This window comes from Gymnodraco acuticeps, unplaced genomic scaffold, assembly GCF_902827175.1.
Source record: "Gymnodraco acuticeps unplaced genomic scaffold, fGymAcu1.1, whole genome shotgun sequence".
Lineage (NCBI taxonomy): Eukaryota > Metazoa > Chordata > Actinopteri > Perciformes > Bathydraconidae > Gymnodraco > Gymnodraco acuticeps.
Genome location: NW_022990007.1, coordinates 1 through 19,680, shown reverse-complemented (window position 1 = coordinate 19,680; position 19,680 = coordinate 1). Strand labels below are relative to the sequence as shown.

At 41.1% G+C, this 19,680-nt stretch overlaps 1 protein-coding gene across 7 annotated transcripts; it reads right to left on the bottom strand.

The window, feature by feature from the left end:
- Positions 1-17,179: 17,179 nt before the first annotated feature.
- Positions 17,180-19,520, bottom strand: LOC117544198 (class I histocompatibility antigen, F10 alpha chain-like). Of its 7 annotated transcripts, none has more exons than XM_034213043.1 (4): positions 18,474-19,520; positions 18,130-18,231; positions 17,745-17,928; positions 17,180-17,700 (listed from the first exon to the last, which is right to left on the bottom strand). In XM_034213043.1, exons 1-3 carry the CDS (start codon positions 18,685-18,687, stop codon positions 17,858-17,860), a joined length of 387 nt encoding a protein of 128 aa, XP_034068934.1. In that variant the 5' UTR covers positions 18,688-19,520; the 3' UTR covers positions 17,180-17,700; positions 17,745-17,857. The 7 variants fall into 7 exon arrangements, with proteins under 7 accessions (XP_034068934.1, XP_034068932.1, XP_034068935.1 ...); XM_034213041.1 differs by having other exon boundaries at positions 17,180-17,711; positions 17,756-17,928; XM_034213044.1 differs by having other exon boundaries at positions 17,180-17,678; positions 17,756-17,928.
- Positions 19,521-19,680: the final 160 nt, after the last annotated feature.

Sequence of the window (19,680 nt, the reverse complement as noted above, 5' to 3'; positions counted from 1 at the left end):
CCTCTCCTCAAATTTAACCTGTTTTCTAAATGTCTTGTTTCTTTCATATAAATTCAACAACAATAACATGAATATTTTTCCTCCTGATTACTCATTGGCTGAGCTGTTGAGAGCAGCGATGTGATTGGCTGAGAGGGTTTTTAAACCCACCATACCCTCTGATCTGATTTAACCTTCTCCCGGCCCTTTTGCACTTTGCACTCATCACTCTGGATGTCCTGAATAACACTTCAGTTCTTTTGGGGGGGTTTGTTCCAGATAATGGTGTTAATGTTAAAATGCCCAAAAAACGATGGCAAAAAGTATTAGACTCACACCTTCTTTACACTGTTTATTTATAATATTTCCTAATAATGATAGTATTGTGAATCACAGATGAATGTATACTTTGGAGCAGTTCTCCCTCTGTGTTCGTGTTGGAGCTGACTGAAGAATCAGAAGTGTTTGCATTCATTGAAATTCTCGTTCTCTCCTCAGGAGGTTCAGTTTCTGCTTAGTTTTGTTCACATGTTGTTTATAAGAACAGCTGGAGGTGAGGAACATCTGCACATCCATCCATCATGTGAAGTCTAGAAACACAGAGTTGTTTATTTACAAGACAACATGTATATGTTTACACAGCTGTAGAACAACACTTGGGCAATCGTGTAAGGAAAAAGCGTTTGAAACATAAAGTTGTATCTGAATTTCTTTCTGATGTTATCCCAGGGGCGGCGGGTGCTATTAGTGTCACTGCATCCTGGTAAAATATAAATATAATGTATAATGTTTGTGTCTTTGACATTAGCGCTGCTATGCAGCCACCTGTGCCCTGTGCTATGAAGCCAGTTCCACAGACCCTGGATATGTTTGAGTTATCTTAACTAACGCTAACAAACGAGATCTCGCTAAGCGGTCCTACGGCGCTGGTTATCAACTCGGTAAATCAAGCCAGGGTTTCTCTCTCCAGCTGAGAGCGCGTTCACGTGAAAGGGGCGGGGTTAGCAACATTTGACCAATCACAAACAGGGACAAGTGTACTGACAATACAGCTTGATACTTAATTATTGAAAAGTAAATTAATATTAGACAAATATGAACTTTAAACATCCATGACTTAAACATATAATCCAGGATACAAGCCACAGAGCTGCACCTGCAAGGTGAATACAGAACAACTGGTTACCAAATAAATAAACTACAGAGTGTTTGAAAGCCTCCAACAGTTTTATGATATCACTGCCCCGTCTAAGACACGAGTGGATCTGACTTTAATTAGGCCTACATTTGACTCGAGTGTTTCGTCAACTTAAAGTGGACCTATCATGCTATATTTGAATAATATAATGTAGGACCAAACCTATATAAGGCATATTTATACTTTTTATTTTTCAAAATACCAAACAGATCATGCATTTTAGCCATTCCTCATATCGCTCAATTTAACACTGTCTTTGCACGGGCTGATTCTGTGAGAACAGCACCATCTACAGGCCTGGCATATGTACTACAGCGTCTCCCGCGCTTTCCAACGGCAATGTCCGTGGCTGTTTCCTCCTGATTGGTGGAGTTGGCCCAATAGCCGTAGCGCCACTTCTGTGACGTCATAGAAGTGTTCAAATCTGGATCAGTCTGTGTCAGATCCGTTGCAGACCCTTTTTAAGAGATGTGGGTATGGAGGAAAAGAGAGGGTTGTGTTTTCTGACACTTGGTGAGTTCCCTGGAACACCGAGGACACATATTCATGTATACAAGACGTACACAAGTGCATTTTGCATGATAGGTCACCTTTAATGTGTTGCTTAAAAAAATACTTCTGCATACAGTATGTGACACTGTAAATGTTGCGCGGCCAGATACGGCTCAATAAGCTGACTCAGATAAGGAAATATATGATGCGATATGATCGATGATCTGATCGATGATGTGATGCGAATGATAAGTGCGACACGTCGGCGTCTTCTCTGCAATGGCAGTTTAAACTCTATTTCCTTTATCCTGTAATATGACTTGATATATTTAAACTCTGCACACTGAGCTCTGATTGGTCAGCAGGCGGTGCTTTCACTGAGTTGATCTCTTTTCTATAGACGCCAGGGGCCGGCAGCGTCAGGTAAAAAAAAGTTATTTAGCCTTCCCTAACCTGAGCCTCACGCGCCGCCTAAAGCCTCCCGTTCCTGACACTCGAACGTCTTTCCTGTCTGGCTGTCTTCGTCGCCGGCAGCTCTAGCCACTGCGAACGACACCCTCCCTGGGCCTCCCACCCAAAAGAGTGCCGAGTCACATGTAGCGTCCTCCAACCCCCATTCACAGTTCTCCACTGCCTTTTCTCTCTCAGCTGTCAGTCCCCCAGCCGGGGGCACCGCCAGGGATTTTGGGCCCCATGAAAAGATATCACATTGGGCCCCACCACCAGGCCCAGGCCACGCCAACCAAGCACAATGCTGTAACCACACCTCCAGAACCGAACCCACTCATGTATGCTTTAAATAACTCTACCTGTACAGGCTTGCATCTATCTTGTAGTTCAATACTAACTGCACAATATTTACTGACACTGAGCGGTGAACATATAACACTGTGCAGACGTGCAACATTCTGCTGCAGTAGAATTCACTATTTGATATAAGAATAACATTCCTGACAATAGACCTCAATAGTCATCTTTATGGAGTACATGCCTTTTTAATAACATTCATAAATCAAAAATAAATATAACTTAAATCTACATGACCTCTTAAATTAAAATAAAGTGAACATTAACACCAATATTATCATTTATAAAATGCTATAACAAAAAAAATAACATAAGCAGCAGATTTTTTAATTAAATATACCAACTACAAAATAAGCAGGTATTAAAGTGTAAACGGACAACAAAACGGAAATGGAAATGAAAAGGCCTGATGGTGGTGCTAAATCAGAGCCTATTACCTGTTCTCAGTCTTTTTCTCATCATGCATCTGGTGTGTAGTGATCCTCCAATATCGTTACCATAGCCTTGCCCTTTAACAGTTATTACGAGCCCTGGCTCAGCCTTACTCACCAAGAGCCCAGCGCCTAGCCTTCTTACAGGCAGTCACTGATCAAGTCCTTGAAGTCCAGCTTTCTAGCCAACTGGCTTTCAATGGACAGCATGGCAAGACTGCAAAGCCTTATGGGGGGACAGGGCTGCGGAGCCTAGAGATGGATCTGTTGGTCCTGGCACCAGGGGGAGGGACAACTGATTTAGTATGAATAGCTGCTAAAAATGTAACTGCATTTATTAAATGTCAGCTAAAAGAGGAGTGACATTAAAAACCTCTGAATTGTCTGTGAAGATATTAACAGTAGTTAAAGGTGGGGTAGGTCATTTTGGAGAAACCAGCTCGAGTGCGCTAGAATTTGAAAATACACAACCGGAAAAAATCTGCCACTTCCTTCCAGAGCCCCTCCTCCAACACACACGAACGCACACATGACCAATGAGGGCAAGATAAATGTGTGCCCAGATGGAAGGCTGACAGGCAGGTAGGCCATCCAGTTATTTTAGCCGGCTCAGATGATTGGTCGTGCTTTTTACAGCGCCACGGCTTCCACTGATGACATTTCTTTATGGATTTTTTGTGAAAGCACTTCAGATATTCATTGCTATCGGGATGTTAAGAGCATTCCATGGAATATAACAAAAAGTGTATCTCGAGCCGGTTTCTCAAACTTACCTACCTCACCTTTAATGTCAGCAAAACATTACAATTATTATTTACAATAGACTACGCTTAGCTAACAGACTAATTTCCACCACTCATGGACCACACCCACCTTTTCTTTTTAAAAACTGGGTGACATAATGTCGCCCTTTAGTCCCTCTCTCTTGTCTTTCTCTCCTTTCTTTTCTTTCTTGAAAGCCTGACTTTGTTAGTCGTTGAGACATCGTACACACGTAAGTACTAGCATCCCTCCTCACATGCTCTCACTAGTCTCTCTGCTAGAAAGGGCCGGTGCTGCACAGCGTTTGGAGGCAGGACCAAACCAGGGACGTGCACAGGTACGGGCTAATGTTGCCCAGGCAACAACCCGTTTGGCCTTCTTGGCTGACCTGCCCCTCTGGAGAGAGCGAGAGTTTGTTTGTCTTTTTTCTGTTGTGGCCGAATCAACATGATAAGCCCTCAATTAGTATTGTAGTGTCTCGCTGCGGGAAACACACTTTGTCAGCGCTGTCATCTGCCGGGGCGATAAGACTTAGTGAGTTTATTTAAGGTAATTAGGTAGAAGCGCTATTTTATCAGTATATCTCGACTGCACAGCAGTTACAATGGTCAAACTACATTAGAACTGAATTGTCCCCATTTTGTCTTTAATAGTTACTAACATTAGATATTTTTGATGAGATATGGACCGCAAAACAAAAAATGTAGTCGCCTTAGCTTATTTTGTTATGAGATGTGAATTACTGTTCAATTTAGTTGAAGTAATAATCATTTGGTTTCTTTTACATTAAAAAAAAGTTAAAATTTTCAAAATGTCTTGTTTTTTTTCGGGGGGAGGCCCTTTTTCCAGTTTAGAGCAATAGCCCCTCCAAATGTCTGTGCACGTCCCTGGACCAAACCATTACATGTAAATAGAGGGGGGTCTTCGATGCTTTGGATAATTAACTTTTGGAAGAAAATAAGTTAAATGAATCATAAGTTTAGTGAGTACATCATCAATAGGACGATATATTAATGTTAATTATTGATGATTGATGAAAGGTTACATACCATTTTTTTCTTAATGTTCTTAATGTTTTGGGGCCCCTGTCAGTCACGGGCCCTTAGAATCATCCTAACTTTTCACGGCGCCCCTGCCCCCAGCGGTGAGTCCCTCCGCTGATTAACACACCTGTTTCAGTTCAGTTAATCAGTGCCCATGCAGGCGCATTCACATCACAATACTTATATTTCTAGAATCTGTGGAATCTCAGCTTGTTAGCTTGTTTGTAAATATCCGATAAGTATATCGATTGATTTATACCTAGAGTGCGTTAGCATTTTTTCGCTCAGGGCTCATTTAGACACTTCTTGTGAGACTTGTGTTTTGTTTCGGTAAACAGGGTTCATATCATCAGTTAGCTGAGTTTCTTCCCGTTAAATGAGTCGGACACATGAATAGTTTATTACATTTTACAAGCCCTGAGACACAGTTTCGTGAGAAAAGAAACGGGGGGGGAAAGCCCCTTAACAGGTTAAATGGGAATTAAATCATTTTAAGTCATTTTGAGTGTTCCCAAAGCCCCGGTGTTCTGCAGTTTGTGTGGGCCTACTGTGCTGTTGCACAGTTTATACTGAAACTATGTCCAGGACAAGGTGTTTGGAAGTTGTGGAAGATTCATAGCTAACCACACTGAAGATTATGGAGGTATTGATCAGTCAATACCCCCCCCCCCCCCCAACATCACCAGAAGTAATAATTTAAGGGGTCTTTTCTCAATTCTTGTTACCGGGGGAGTATCCCCCCGGACCCCTCTAGTATTGTTTGGTCACCATTTCCACAGCCCCACCTAAAATATTTTCCACCAGCCGCCACTGATTTCTATCATTACACTTTGGGGTCTCAACATGTCCGGGTTCACACTGATGACAAGTAGAATATTTACAATCAATAAATAAGGAGGTGTGGTGAAAACAGTGTGAGAATGTGCTCTGGTTCTGAGCCTAAAACCCTCTTCTGTCCCCTGCTGTGATGAAGCTTCTCTTCCTCTGGACCTGAACCACACACTGGAGACATAAAGGTCTGCACACGTCTTTATTGTTTAAGTTCCAGTTGTTCCCACTAGATGGCGCTCAGGAGCAGTGGTTTCACCCATGGATGTATTTCCCCTCCTGCTGGTGGGACTGTTTACAGGAAATCACGTGACTGCTGGGAACAGTTCCGAACTCAACCAGCAGGGGAGCTGTTGCTCAGACTCAGACTGTGAACTGCGCATCAGGAAATAAATAGTGCACTGTCACTCTCAGGGGAAATGAGGGGAGTCCCGGAGAGACAGCGGGGGTTCACCTGAAGAGAGAACAGCATACACATCTACTGATCAATACACATACCTGATCAATACACATACCTGATCAATACACATACCTGATCAATACACATACCTGATCAATACACATACCTGATCAATACACATACCTGATCAATACACATCTACCTGATCAATACACATACCTGATCAATACACATACCTGATCAATACACATACCTGATCAATACACATACCTGATCAATACACATACCTGATCAATACACATACCTGATCAATACACATACCTGATCAATACACATACCTGATCAATACACATACCTGATCAATACACATCTACCTGATCAATACACATACCTGATCAATACACATCTACTGATCAATACACATACCTGATCAATACACATACCTGATCAATACAAATACCTGATCAATACACATACCTGATCAATACACATACCTGATCAATAATACCTGATCAATACACAACCTGATCAATACACATACCTGATCAATACCTGATCAATACAATACCTGATCAATACACACACCTGATCAATACACATACCTGATCAATACATATACCTGATCAATACACATACCTGATCAATACACATACCTGATCAATACACATACCTGATCAATACAAATACCTGATCAATACAAATACCTGATCAATACACATACCTGATCAATACACATACCTGATCAATACATATACCTGATCAATACAAATACCTGATCAATACACATACCTGATCAATACACACACCTGATCACTACAAATACCTGATCAATACAAATACCTGATCAATACAAATACCTGATCAATACACATACCTGATCAATACACACACCTGATCAATACAAATACCTGATCAATACATATACCTGATCAATACACATACCTGATCAATACACATACCTGATCACTACAAATACCTGATCAATACAAATACCTGATCAATACAAATATCTGATCAATACACACACCTGATCAATACAAATACCTGATCAATACACATACCTGATCAATACACACACCTGATCAATACAAATACCTGATCAATACACATACCTGATCAATACATATACCTGATCAATACATATACCTGATCAATACACATACCTGATCAATACAAATACCTGATCAATACAAATACCTGATCACTACAAATACCTGATCAATACAAATACCTGATCAATACAAATACCTGATCAATACACATACCTGATCAATACATATACCTGATCAATACAAATACCTGATCAATACACATACCTGATCAATACAAATACCTGATCAATACAAATACCTGATCAATACAAATACTTGATCAACACAAATAACTTCAAAATCTATACAACCAGAGTTCAATCAAGATAAGAGCTTTATTGATCCTGGAGGGAAGCAGCAACAGACAGAGAGGGGAGACGTACTCAGATCATGTACTTAGTAAAAGTAGAAGTACTCAGATCATGTACTTAGTAAAAGTAGAAGTGCTCAGATATTGTACTTGAGTAAAAGTAGAAGTATTCAGATATTGTACTTGAGTAAAAGTAGAAGTACTCAGATCATATACTTAGTAAAAGTAGAAGTACTCAGATCATGTACTTAGTAAAAGTAGAAGTACTCAGATCATGTACTTAGTAAAAGTAGAAGTACTCAGATCATATACTTTGTAAAAGTAGAAGTGCTCAGATCATGTACTTAGTAAAAGTAGAAGTACTCAGATCATGTACTTGAGTAAAAGTAGAAGTGCTCAGATCTTGTACTTGAGTAAAAGTAGAAGTACTCAGATATTGTACTTGAGTAAAAGTAGAAGTACTCAGATCATATACTTAGTAAAAGTAGAAGTACTCAGATCATGTACTTAGTAAAAGTAGAAGTACTCAGATCTTGTACTTAGTAAAAGTAGAAGTACTTAGTAAAAAGTAGAAGTACTCAGATCATATACTTAGTAAAAGTAGAAGTACTGAGATCATGTACTTAGTAAAAGTAGAAGTACTCAGATCATGTACTTAGTAAAAGTAGAAGTACTCAGATCATATACTTTGTAAAAGTAGAAGTACTCAGATCATGTACTTAGTAAAAGTAGAAGTACTCAGATCATATACTTAGTAAAAGTAGAAGTACTCAGATCTTGTACTTGAGTAAAAGTAGAAGTACTCAGATCATGTACTTGAGTAAAAGTAGAAGTGCTCATATCATGTACTTGAGTAAAAGTAGAAGTACTCAGATCTTGTACTTTAGTAAAAGTAGAAGTACTCAGATCATATACTTAGTAAAAGTAGAAGTACTCAGATCATGTACTTAGTAAAAGTAGAAGTACTCAGATATTGTACTTAGTAAAAGTAGAAGTACTTAGTAAAAAGTAGAAGTACTCAGATCATATACTTAGTAAAAGTAGAAGTACTCAGATCATGTACCTAGTAAAAGTAGAAGTACTCAGATCATGTACTTAGTAAAAGTAGAAGTACTCAGATCATATACTTTGTAAAAGTAGAAGTACTCAGATCATGTACTTAGTAAAAGTAGAAGTACTCAGATCATATACTTAGTAAAAGTAGAAGTACTCAGATCATGTACTTAGTAAAAGTAGAAGTACTCAGATCATATACTTAGTAAAAGTAGAAGTACTCAGATCATGTACTTAGTAAAAGTAGAAGTACTCAGATCATATACTTAGTAAAAGTAGAAGTACTCAGATCATGTACTTAGTAAAAGTAGAAGTACTTAGTAAAAAGAAGAAGTACTCAGATCATATACTTAGTAAAAGTAGAAGTACTCAGATCATGTACTTAGTAAAAGTAGAAGTACTCAGATCATGTACTTAGTAAAAGTAGAAGTACTCAGATCATATACTTTGTAAAAGTAGAAGTACTCAGATCATGTACTTAGTAAAAGTAGAAGTACTCAGATCATATACTTAGTAAAAGTAGAAGTACTCAGATCATGTACTTAGTAAAAGTAGAAGTACTCAGATCATATACTTAGTAAAAGTAGAAGTACTCAGATCATGTACTTAGTAAAAGTAGAAGTACTCAGATCATATACTTAGTAAAAGTAGAAGTACTCAGATCATGTACTTAGTAAAAGTAGAAGTACTTAGTAAAAAGTAGAAGTACTCAGATCATATACTTAGTAAAAGTAGAAGTACTCAGATCATGTACTTAGTAAAAGTAGAAGTACTCAGATCATATACTTAGTAAAAGTAGAAGTACTCAGATCATGTACTTAGTAAAAGTAGAAGTACTCAGATCATATACTTAGTAAAAGTAGAAGTACTCAGATCTTGTACTTGAGTAAAAGTAGAAGTACTCAGATCATGTACTTGAGTAAAAGTAGAAGTGCTCATATCATGTACTTGAGTAAAAGTAGAAGTACTCAGATCTTGTACTTGAGTAAAAGTAGAAGTACTCAGATCATATACTTAGTAAAAGTAGAAGTACTCAGATCATGTACTTAGTAAAAGTAGAAGTACTCAGATCTTGTACTTAGTAAAAGTAGAAGTACTTAGTAAAAAGTAGAAGTACTCAGATCATATACTTAGTAAAAGTAGAAGTACTCAGATCATGTACTTAGTAAAAGTAGAAGTACTCAGATCATGTACTTAGTAAAAGTAGAAGTACTCAGATCATATACTTTGTAAAAGTAGAAGTACTCAGATCATGTACTTAGTAAAAGTAGAAGTACTCAGATCATATACTTAGTAAAAGTAGAAGTACTCAGATCTTGTACTTGAGTAAAAGTAGAAGTACTCAGATCTTGTACTTGAGTAAAAGTAGAAGTACTCAGATCTTGTACTTGAGTAAAAGTAGAAGTACTCAGGTCTTGTACTTGAGTAAAAGTAGAAGTACTGAACTGTAGTGGGTTGTAAGTGAAGATGGTCAGTATAGGGGAGACCAGGGACAGTTGTAACACTTTTTGGGTTTTCCCCAATAAGTAAAAAAACATCTAGGATAGCCATTTTGCTATATTATACATTCTCAATGTGTCAACTACTGAAACAATGCATTTAAGATGTTTCTATGAAATAAGTACAGGTTGGAAAATGTATATATATTTTAAAACTCAAATGTTCACAGGGATGGTTGTAACACATGCTAGGGAGGGTTGTAACATGTTACATCACATGTTAGACACTTTTATCCAAAGCGACTTCCATACTCAACACTGTGGACGATCCCCACAGGAGCACTTGAAGGGTCTCAGGGACACAACGACATGCTGACTGCAGTGGGACTCGAACGTGCTATCCTCTGATTCAAAGTCATCATACTATCCACTGAGCCACAGCCTCCTCCATATTATGTTAATAACGGTTACCTTTTTTCACAATACATGACAAAAAACAGGGAAAGCTGTCAAATTCTAAGGCAACAAGATTGTAATGGGGTTTCACACATCCTCCAGCAAACAATGAGCAATGAACAGAACTTCAAGCAGAACACCAGATGGAATTCATCTGATCCACAGTTGTGGCAGGTGTAAAAGTCACTTCCATCTGTATAGATACTCTACCTTAATGATGTAGACCTGCCTCCTTTGAGCTGAGACCATAAACCAGTTGCCTCCATCAGGTAGTCTCTCAAAAGCATCTCGTGTGTCCAGTAGCCTGCTCTTTGGTGATCCCTGACTCTCCATGGAACCAGCAGGGTGGCGTGGCATATGACTCTGCCCTGACTGATTTACCCTCCTGCACTTCATTTGAGGTCCTCTGCAGCAGAGGAAGTGGCACTCCCCTCTCTGTCTCCCTCTTTCTGACATGTGGCATTCTGTAAACACACGCACACACTTTACTGTACAGTAATATATTCTGTGTATTTGTACAGGGACAATGCGCACCAATCAACAATATTGATCATTCGAGCAAATGAGCCATCGTTGTAATCATTACAACCGTCCCTGGTGGTCCGTGTTACAACCGTCCCAGGTGGTCCGTGTTACAACCGTCCCAGGTGGTCCGTGTTACAGCCGTCCCAGGTGGTCCGTGTTACAGCCGTCCCAAGGTGGTCCGCGTTACAACCGTCCCAGGTTGTCCGCGTTACAACCGTCCCAGGTGGTCCGCGTTACAACCGTCCCAGGTGGTCCGCGTTACAACCGTCCCAGGTGGTCCGCGTTACAGCCGTCCCAGGTGGTCCGCGTTACAGCCGTCCCAGGTGGTCCGCGTTACAGCCGTCCCAGGTGGTCCGCGTTACAACCGTCCCAGGTGGTCCGCGTTACAGCCGTCCCAGGTGGTCCGCGTTACAGCCGTCCCAGGTGGTCCGCGTTACAACCGTCCCAGGTGGTCCGCGTTACAGCCGTCCCAGGTGGTCCGCGTTACAGCCGTCCCAGGTGGTCCGCGTTACAGCCGTCCCAGGTGGTCCGCGTTACAGCCGTCCCAGGTGGTCCGCGTTACAACCCGTCCCAGGTGGTCCGCGTTACAGCCGTCCCAGGTGGTCCGCGTTACAACCCGTCCCAGGTGGTCCGCGTTACAGCCGTCCCAGGTGGTCCGCGTTACAACCCGTCCCAGGTGGTCCGCGTTACAACCCGTCCCAGGTGGTCCGTGTTACAACCCGTCCCAGGTGGTCCGTGTTACCGTCCCAGGTGGTCCGTGTTACAACCGTCCCAGGTGGTCCGCGTTACAACTGTCCTAAAGGAGACGAGGTGAGGAAACGACGCTGCAAAGGAGACGTGGTGAGGAAGCGACGCTGCAAAGGAGACGTGGTGAGGAAGCGACGCTGCAAAGCAAAGGAGATGAGGCGAGGAGAGGAAACGAGGCGAGGAAACGAGGTGAGGAAACGAGGCGAGGAAACGACGCTGCAAAGGAGTCGAGGTGAGGAAGCGACGCTGCATAGCAAAGGAGATGAGGAGACGAGGTGAGGAAACGACGCTGCAAAGGAGACGAGGTGAGGAAGCGACGCTGCAAAGGAGACGAGGTGAGGAAGCGACGCTGCATAGCAAAGGAGATGATGAGACGAGGTGAGGAGACGAGGTGAGGAGACGAGGTGAGGAAACGACGCTGCAAAGGAGACGAGGTGAGGAAGCGACGCTGCAAAGAAGACGAGGTGAAGAAGCGACGCTGCAAATCAAAGGAGTCGAGGCGAGGAAGCGACGCTGCAGAGCAAAGGAGACGAGGTGAGGAAGCGACGCTGCAGAGCAAAGGAGACGAGGCGAGGAAGCGACGCTGCAGAGCAAAGGAGTGGTTGTGCTGCTGCTGCCTCAGAGTCTCAGGTTACAGGGAAGCTAACCTCAAAGCCTCGCGGACCTCCTGGAAGGAGTCTGTCTGCACGTGTTGCTGTATCTCAGAGACAGGAAACACAACATGAGATATCTGGAGCAGAACAGCTGAGTCACGAGGCAGAAAGGGAAGGAGAGCAGGGACTTTCCAGCTGCTGGAGAACGGGTTAGGCAGAAGCTGCTCGGCACAGAGAAACATGCAATGACCCAAAACAAACACCATCAGTTTATAACCAGGTGAGGAGCGACAGGTTCCTCAGTCAGGGTGCGGAGAGAGAGCTGAGTCACACGGAGAAACACACTTTCTAACAACGGACACGAGCACTTTGGTTTGTTCTGAAGGATTCATTGCTTCTTTATAAGCTTTAAATCACACCCTACATTTTACATTTATATTCAATCTGATATTTAATAATCAATTTCTCTCATATGTATATATAATATCCTGCTTTATATTTTGTTATTGTACATTTGTAATTCAATATGTATATTTTCTTTTTTTTGTAATGCTATTTTTCCAAGTCTACAATTCTGCTGCAACGCTAACATTTCAAAACAAGTACTTCCTATCTTATTTTAGTGTATTTCCTCTAATCCTTCAGTCAAATCCTAAACACTCTCTACAGATCACTCTCTACAGATCACTCTTCACAGATCACTCTCTACAGATCACTCTCTCTACAGATCACTCCTCACAGATCACTCTCTACAGATCACTCTTCACAGATCACTCTTCACAGATCACTCTTCACAGATCACTCTTCACAGATCACTCTCTACAGATCACTCTCTACAGATCACTCTTTACAGATCACTCTCTACAGATCACTCTCTACAGATCACTCTTCACAGATCACTCTCTAGAGATCACTCTCTACAGATCACTCTTCACAGATCACTCTCTAGAGATCACTCTCTACAGATCACTCTCTACAGATCACTCTCTACAGATCACTCTTCACAGATCACTCTCTCTACAGATCACTCTTCACAGATCACTCTCTACAGATCACTCTCTACAGATCACTCTTCACAGATCACTCTTCACAGATCACTCTCCACAGATCACTCTTCACAGATCACTCTCCACAGATCACTCTTCACAGATCACTCTTCACAGATCATTCTCTACAGATCACTCTCTACAGATCACTCTTCACAGATCACTCTTCACAGATCACTCTCTACAGATCACTCTCCACAGATCACTCTTCACAGATCACTCTCTACAGATCACTCTCCACAGATCACTCTTTACAGATCACTCTCTACAGATCACTCTTCACAGATCACTCTCTAGAGATCACTCTCTACAGATCACTCTTCACAGATCACTCTCTACAGATCACTCTCTACAGATCTCTCTACAGATCACTCTCTCTACAGATCACTCTTCACAGATCACTCTCTACAGATCACTCTCTACAGATCACTCTTCACAGATCACTCTCTACAGATCACTCTTCACAGATCACTCTCTACAGATCACTCTCTAGAGATCACTCTTCACAGATCACTCTTCACAGATCACTCTCTACAGATCACTCTCTAGAGATCACTCTCTAGAGATCACTCTCTACAGATCACTCTCTACAGATCACTCTTCACAGATCACTCTATAAAGATCACTCTGCAGATCACTCTCTACAGATCACTCTTCACAGATCACTCTTCACAGATCACTCTTCACAGATCACTCTCTACAGATCACTCTTCACAGATCACTCTCTACAGATCACTCTCTACAGATCACTCTGCAGATCACTCTTTACAGATCACTCTTCACAGATCACTCTCTACAGATCACTCTCTACAGATCACTCTTTACAGATCACTCTTCACAGATCACTCTCTAAAGATCACTCTCTATAGATCACTCTCTACAGATCACTCTCTATAGATCACTCTCTACAGATCACTCTTCACAGATCACTCTCCACAGATCACTCTTTACAGATCACTCTCCACAGATCACTCTCTACAGATCACTCTCTACAGATCACTCTCCACAGATCACTCTCTACAGATCACTCTCTATAGATCACTCTCTACAGATCACTCTCTACAGATCACTCTTCACAGATCACTCTTCACAGATCACTCTCTACAGATCACTCTCCACAGATCACTCTCTACAGATCACTCTCTATAGATCACTCTCCACAGATCACTCTCTACAGATCACTCTTCAGTCTCCATTTTGTGGATTCACACACCTGTTGACAAAATGGCGATGGATTTGGTCGCTGTGTCGCCTGATGATGACATCATGGATTGGATGTTTGCGGTTGCTGGTGAAATGTGAGCCCAGAGACGCAGGATGTGCCAAACCTCATTTCCTGCTTCCTGTTATCTCAGAAATAAAAACATATTTATGAGCAATATATTTAACAGACGTGAACTTTGATCTGATTGATTCTCAGGTGTTGGAGAGGAGATGCGTTCAGGGTCTGGTGATCGTGTTTGAACCTGCAGGTGCAGATTAATCTGGAGATATCATCTGTATAAAAATGATCTTTTCTCTTTTTGAGATGTATGTATTTTAATACATGCTCCATAATAATACATATAATCTTAATCGTATTAATATTTAATACAATTAATAATAATTAATAGTATAATACATGTTATAATAATACACATTTAAAATGAATTAATAGAATAATACTAAATACAAAATAATAATTAATAGAATAATAAAAAGACTTACTGACAATAATATAATAATATTTATAATAATACTTATTTAATTATATTATAATAATTGTAATAATACATATTGGAATAATAATAATAATATTAGTAAATAGGAAACATGTGGTTATTTAATTTAATTTAAATATTACTATTGACTTTCTAGGTTTGTTAATTTTATAATATTGTAGCTTTGTTTAATTAATAAGTAACTAAACATCAAATATTAATATTTGAGTTTCCAGGCAGAACTCAGCGTGAGATATTCTGGTGATCAATATGAAGAGAGGAGGTAACTAAAGGTGATCGATATGGAAAGGTAAATAAAGGTGATTGATATGGAAAGGTAACTAAAGGTGATCGATATGGAAAGGTGACTAAAGGTGATCGATATGGAAAGGTAACTAAAGGTGATCGATAAGGAAAGGTGACTAAAGGTGATCGATATGGAAAGGTGACTAAAGGTGATCAATAAGGAAAGGTAACTAAAGGTGATCAATATGGAAAGGTGACTAAAGGTGATCGATATGGAAAGGTGACTAAAGGTGATCGATAAGGAAAGGTAACTAAAGGTGATCAATATGGAAAGGTCACTAAAGGTGATCAATATGGAAAGGTAACTAAAGGTGATCAATATGGAAAGGTGACTAAAGGTGATCGATATGGAAAGGTAACTAAAGGTGATCAATAAGGAAAGGTAACTAAAGGTGATCAATAAGGAAAGGTAACTAAAGGTGATCAATATGGAAAGGTAACTAAAGGTGATCAATATGGAAAGGTAACTAAAGGTGATCAATATGGAAAGGTAACTAAAGGTGATCAATATGGAAAGGTAACTAAAGGTGATCAATATGGAAAGGTAACTAAAGGTGATCAATAAGGAAAGGTAACTAAAGGTGATCAATAAGGAAAGGTAACTAAAGGTGATCTATATGGAAAGGTAAATAAAGGTGATCGATATGGAAAGGTAACTAAAGGTGATCAATAAGGAAAGGTAACTAAGGTGATCAATAAGGAAAGGTAACTAAAGGTGATCAATATGGAAAGGTAACTAAAGGTGATCAATATGGAAAGGTAAATAAAGGTGATCAATATGGAAAGGTAACTAAAGGTGATCAATATGGAAAGGTCACTAAAGGTGATCAATAAGGAAAGGTAACTAAAGGTGATCAATATGGAAAGGTAAATAAAGGTGATCAATATGGAAAGGTCACTAAAGGTGATCAATAAGGAAAGGTAACTAAAGGTGATCGATATGGAAAGGTGACTAAAGGTGATCGATAAGGAAAGGTAACTAAAGGTGATCGATATGGAAAGGTAACTAAAGGTGATCAATATGGAAAGGTCACTAAAGGTGATCAATAAGGAAAGGTAAATAAAGGTGATCAATATGGAAAGGTAAATAAAGGTGATCAATATGGAAAGGTGACTAAAGGTGATCAATAAGGAAAGGTAAATAAAGGTGATCGATATGGAAAGGTAACTAAAGGTGATCAATATGGAAAGGTCACTAAAGGTGATCAATAAGGAAAGGTAACTAAAGGTGATCAATATGGAAAGGTAACTAAAGGTGATCAATAAGGAAAGGTAACTAAAGGTGATCAATATGGAAAGGTAACTAAAGGTGATCGATATGGAAAGGTAACTAAAGGTGATCGATATGGAAAGGTAACTAAAGGTGATCAGGCGAAAACCTACCAGTTTCACCCACTGTCTCTGCCACCTCCCCCCATGCCTGGCTCCTCCGGTTTGTATCCCTGTATGTAAAGAGGGACTGGTCATATAGTACCGGGTGATTCCCTACCGCCACGATCATTTTCTCCTCCATTATTTGACATATGGGAAATAACTGCGGGCTGGCTCTCCCAACATACACGCGGTTTGATTGGCTAGCGCTTGTACTGTCAGATTTGCTTACGCGGGATTTGATTGGCTGACGCCTCCGTCGAGGCGGCAAAAGTAGAACATTGCTCTACTTTTGCAGCGAGCACCGCGAGAGAAGCTACGCTTTGCTCCCACAATGCAGTTCGGCGAATCGTGACGTCACCCCATTCAAAGTGAATGGGCAGAAGCGTTGAAGCGGCAACGCACGCCGCTGTGTGGACGGGGCCGTCAGAGTTACTTTGTTTTGTTCCATGTTCCTCCATTAGAGAACATTTCCATGTGTTTCTTTCAGAAAGCAGTAAACCATTGGATCTCTAGTTCCACATCAAATCCACGTTCCTCTAGTGTCTGAGACGCTAGTAGAAACCAATACATGTGTTTATGGAAAGACGAGAAGACGGACATTTGGGAGAAGGTTTTTATTGGAAAGAGAAACACGGACAGGAAAGGGTTAACAATGCAGAGCGACTTCATGTCACGCTCACCTCTGAACCCCAAACTAAAGAGAACGTCACAGTGCGCTGGCTACGTACACAAAACCTCCCTGCCCCTAAATAATAGCAACATTATCAAAATCACAAACACCATGTTTTAAAACCAATTCAAGAGACATTTAGAAATAAAGAAACAAGATCACTCGCTGCTACCTGAGTGTGTGTGTGTGTGTGTGTGTGTGTGTGTGTGTGTGTGTGTGTGTGTGTGAGTAAGATGTGTATGTGTGTGTATGTGTGTGTGTGTGTGTGTGTGTGTGTGTGTGTGTGTGTGTGTAAATCCATAATCAGAGGGAAAGCCACCTGTTGATGTGAAACCCAAATGATCCAAATAACATGATTCCTCTGTTCTCTAATCAATGAGCTATTACCTGATTTCCAAACCCTAATCTGATCAGTTATTGATCAGTTACTGATCAGTTATTGATCAGTTATTGATCAGTTACTGATCAGTTATTGATCAGTTATTGATCAGTTACTGATCAGTTATTGATCAGTTATTGATCAGATGATGAATAATGAACAGTTTACGGGGAGAACGTGGAGGCAGCGCCCCCTGATGCAACAGGTGGAGAGTTGATGTGAAGCACCTCACTCTGATGGCTGGTTCAGTCTCTCAGTGAGCTCAGCGCTGGAGGCAGCAGAGAGAGGTTTTTTATTGGCTGAAAGGAAAAGCAGAGAAAGAGTTTCAATCCAGCGCCCCGTACACAACAAGGAAGTAACACTGATTATCCCTGGAGAGAACACACCAAGTGCTTTCCATATCAACATCACACTGAGCTCTGAGTCTGATCTGCTACCTCAAAGCCTGACATTAAAAACCCTGAGAACTCATGAGACAAGGTTTCTGATTGGTCTCTCACCGTTCCTCTTCCTGTAAACCAGGAATCCAATCCCAGCGATGAGGAGGAGAGCGAGAGCAGCCACTGCAGCACCGATGATGAGGGGGAGGAGGAGGGGATTCCCTGAGGAGCAGAAACAACAGGAAGTCTCAATCTGAACGGAGGAAGGAAGCTTCTTCAGGATGGGCATCAGGTCTGAGGCTCCTGAAGGGCCCCTTCCTCCTCGTGGTGTCATGCTGGGTTTGTCTTGAACCATTCTTAGTGTCTCTCTCCTGAGACCCATGTTTCAGGGGAGAGAGACTATGACATGTTGTCAGGGTCTGCTGACTGTTAGTAACCGTGGAGCCGCTGTGATGCAGTCTTACCTCTGTTGCTCCTGATCACAGCTGGGTCCAGTACGATGACGTGGTCCTTCACCCCAGAGAGCTGGAACACACATCGGTACTTGTCCCAGTGTTCAGCGGGGAATGAGGAGACGTCCAGGGCCACGCTCATCTGGAAGGATCCGTCGTGGTTGGGCAGGATCTCTCCGTGGTCCACGTTGTCGTGAAGCTCCTCTCCGTCTCTGGTCCAGAACATGGCGGCTCTGTCCGGGTAGAAACCTGTAGCGTGGCAGCTGACTGGAGAGGAGGGGGACTTCTGGAGCAGAGACACTGAGGGGATCTCTGCACAAACACACTTCAGAGGTTATTGACTCACAGTGATATCACTACAGGGACTTATGATGTACTGTGAGCATCACTGCAGGAGAACACAGAGTCAGTGCTTCAGTCACATTGTTAAATAAAGACTTTCTTCTGTTTGATATCATTTCATATCAAATACTGTTTAGTGTTCAGATTAAAGAAGCACGTTGAATATCTCCTCTTAGACTTTTGGAATTAAGATTCTTTCTATTTCTTGATATTTAAATGTTTAAACAATTCATTTATTTATCTGAAACTAGTCATTACTTAATCCATACTGACAAGAATATGAAGTTTGATCCCAAGATAAGTATCAGAGCAACAGATGAGAGTATCTCCCCTGCACTGGGTAGAGCTATAGCACCATTCACTGAATAGATGATCAGAAGAAAGTTAGTTCCAACACGTCTGATTATAAAATAACACTTTAAGTTCTTTATTAAAGAAATAAACCAAACTTTTTATAGTTCCTGTTTTTTAAAATAAGAGTATTTTGGTCTTAAACCCTTTGCAGACAGAAAGGCTGCGTACGATGGAACACGGACAGCTCCACACCAACACATTCAGATTGACTACACGATGCACACACTACGCCTGTTTCATCAGGTCCAGATGAAATGGTGTCTTCTGTTCCATGTCCCATAAAAACACCTTTGTTTGGAGACGAGTTCAATGTTTCACTAATCTGAGACTGTTCAGTGTTAGTCAGGCAAAGAGGAGAAGCAGAAGAGTGAGAGAGAGAGTGAGACACAGAGTGAGACACAGAGTGAGACACAGAGTGAGACACAGAGAGAGACACAGAGTGAGACACAGAGTGAGACACAGAGTGAGACACAGAGAGAGAGAGAGAGAGAGAGAGAGAGAGTGAGACACAGAGTGAGACTCA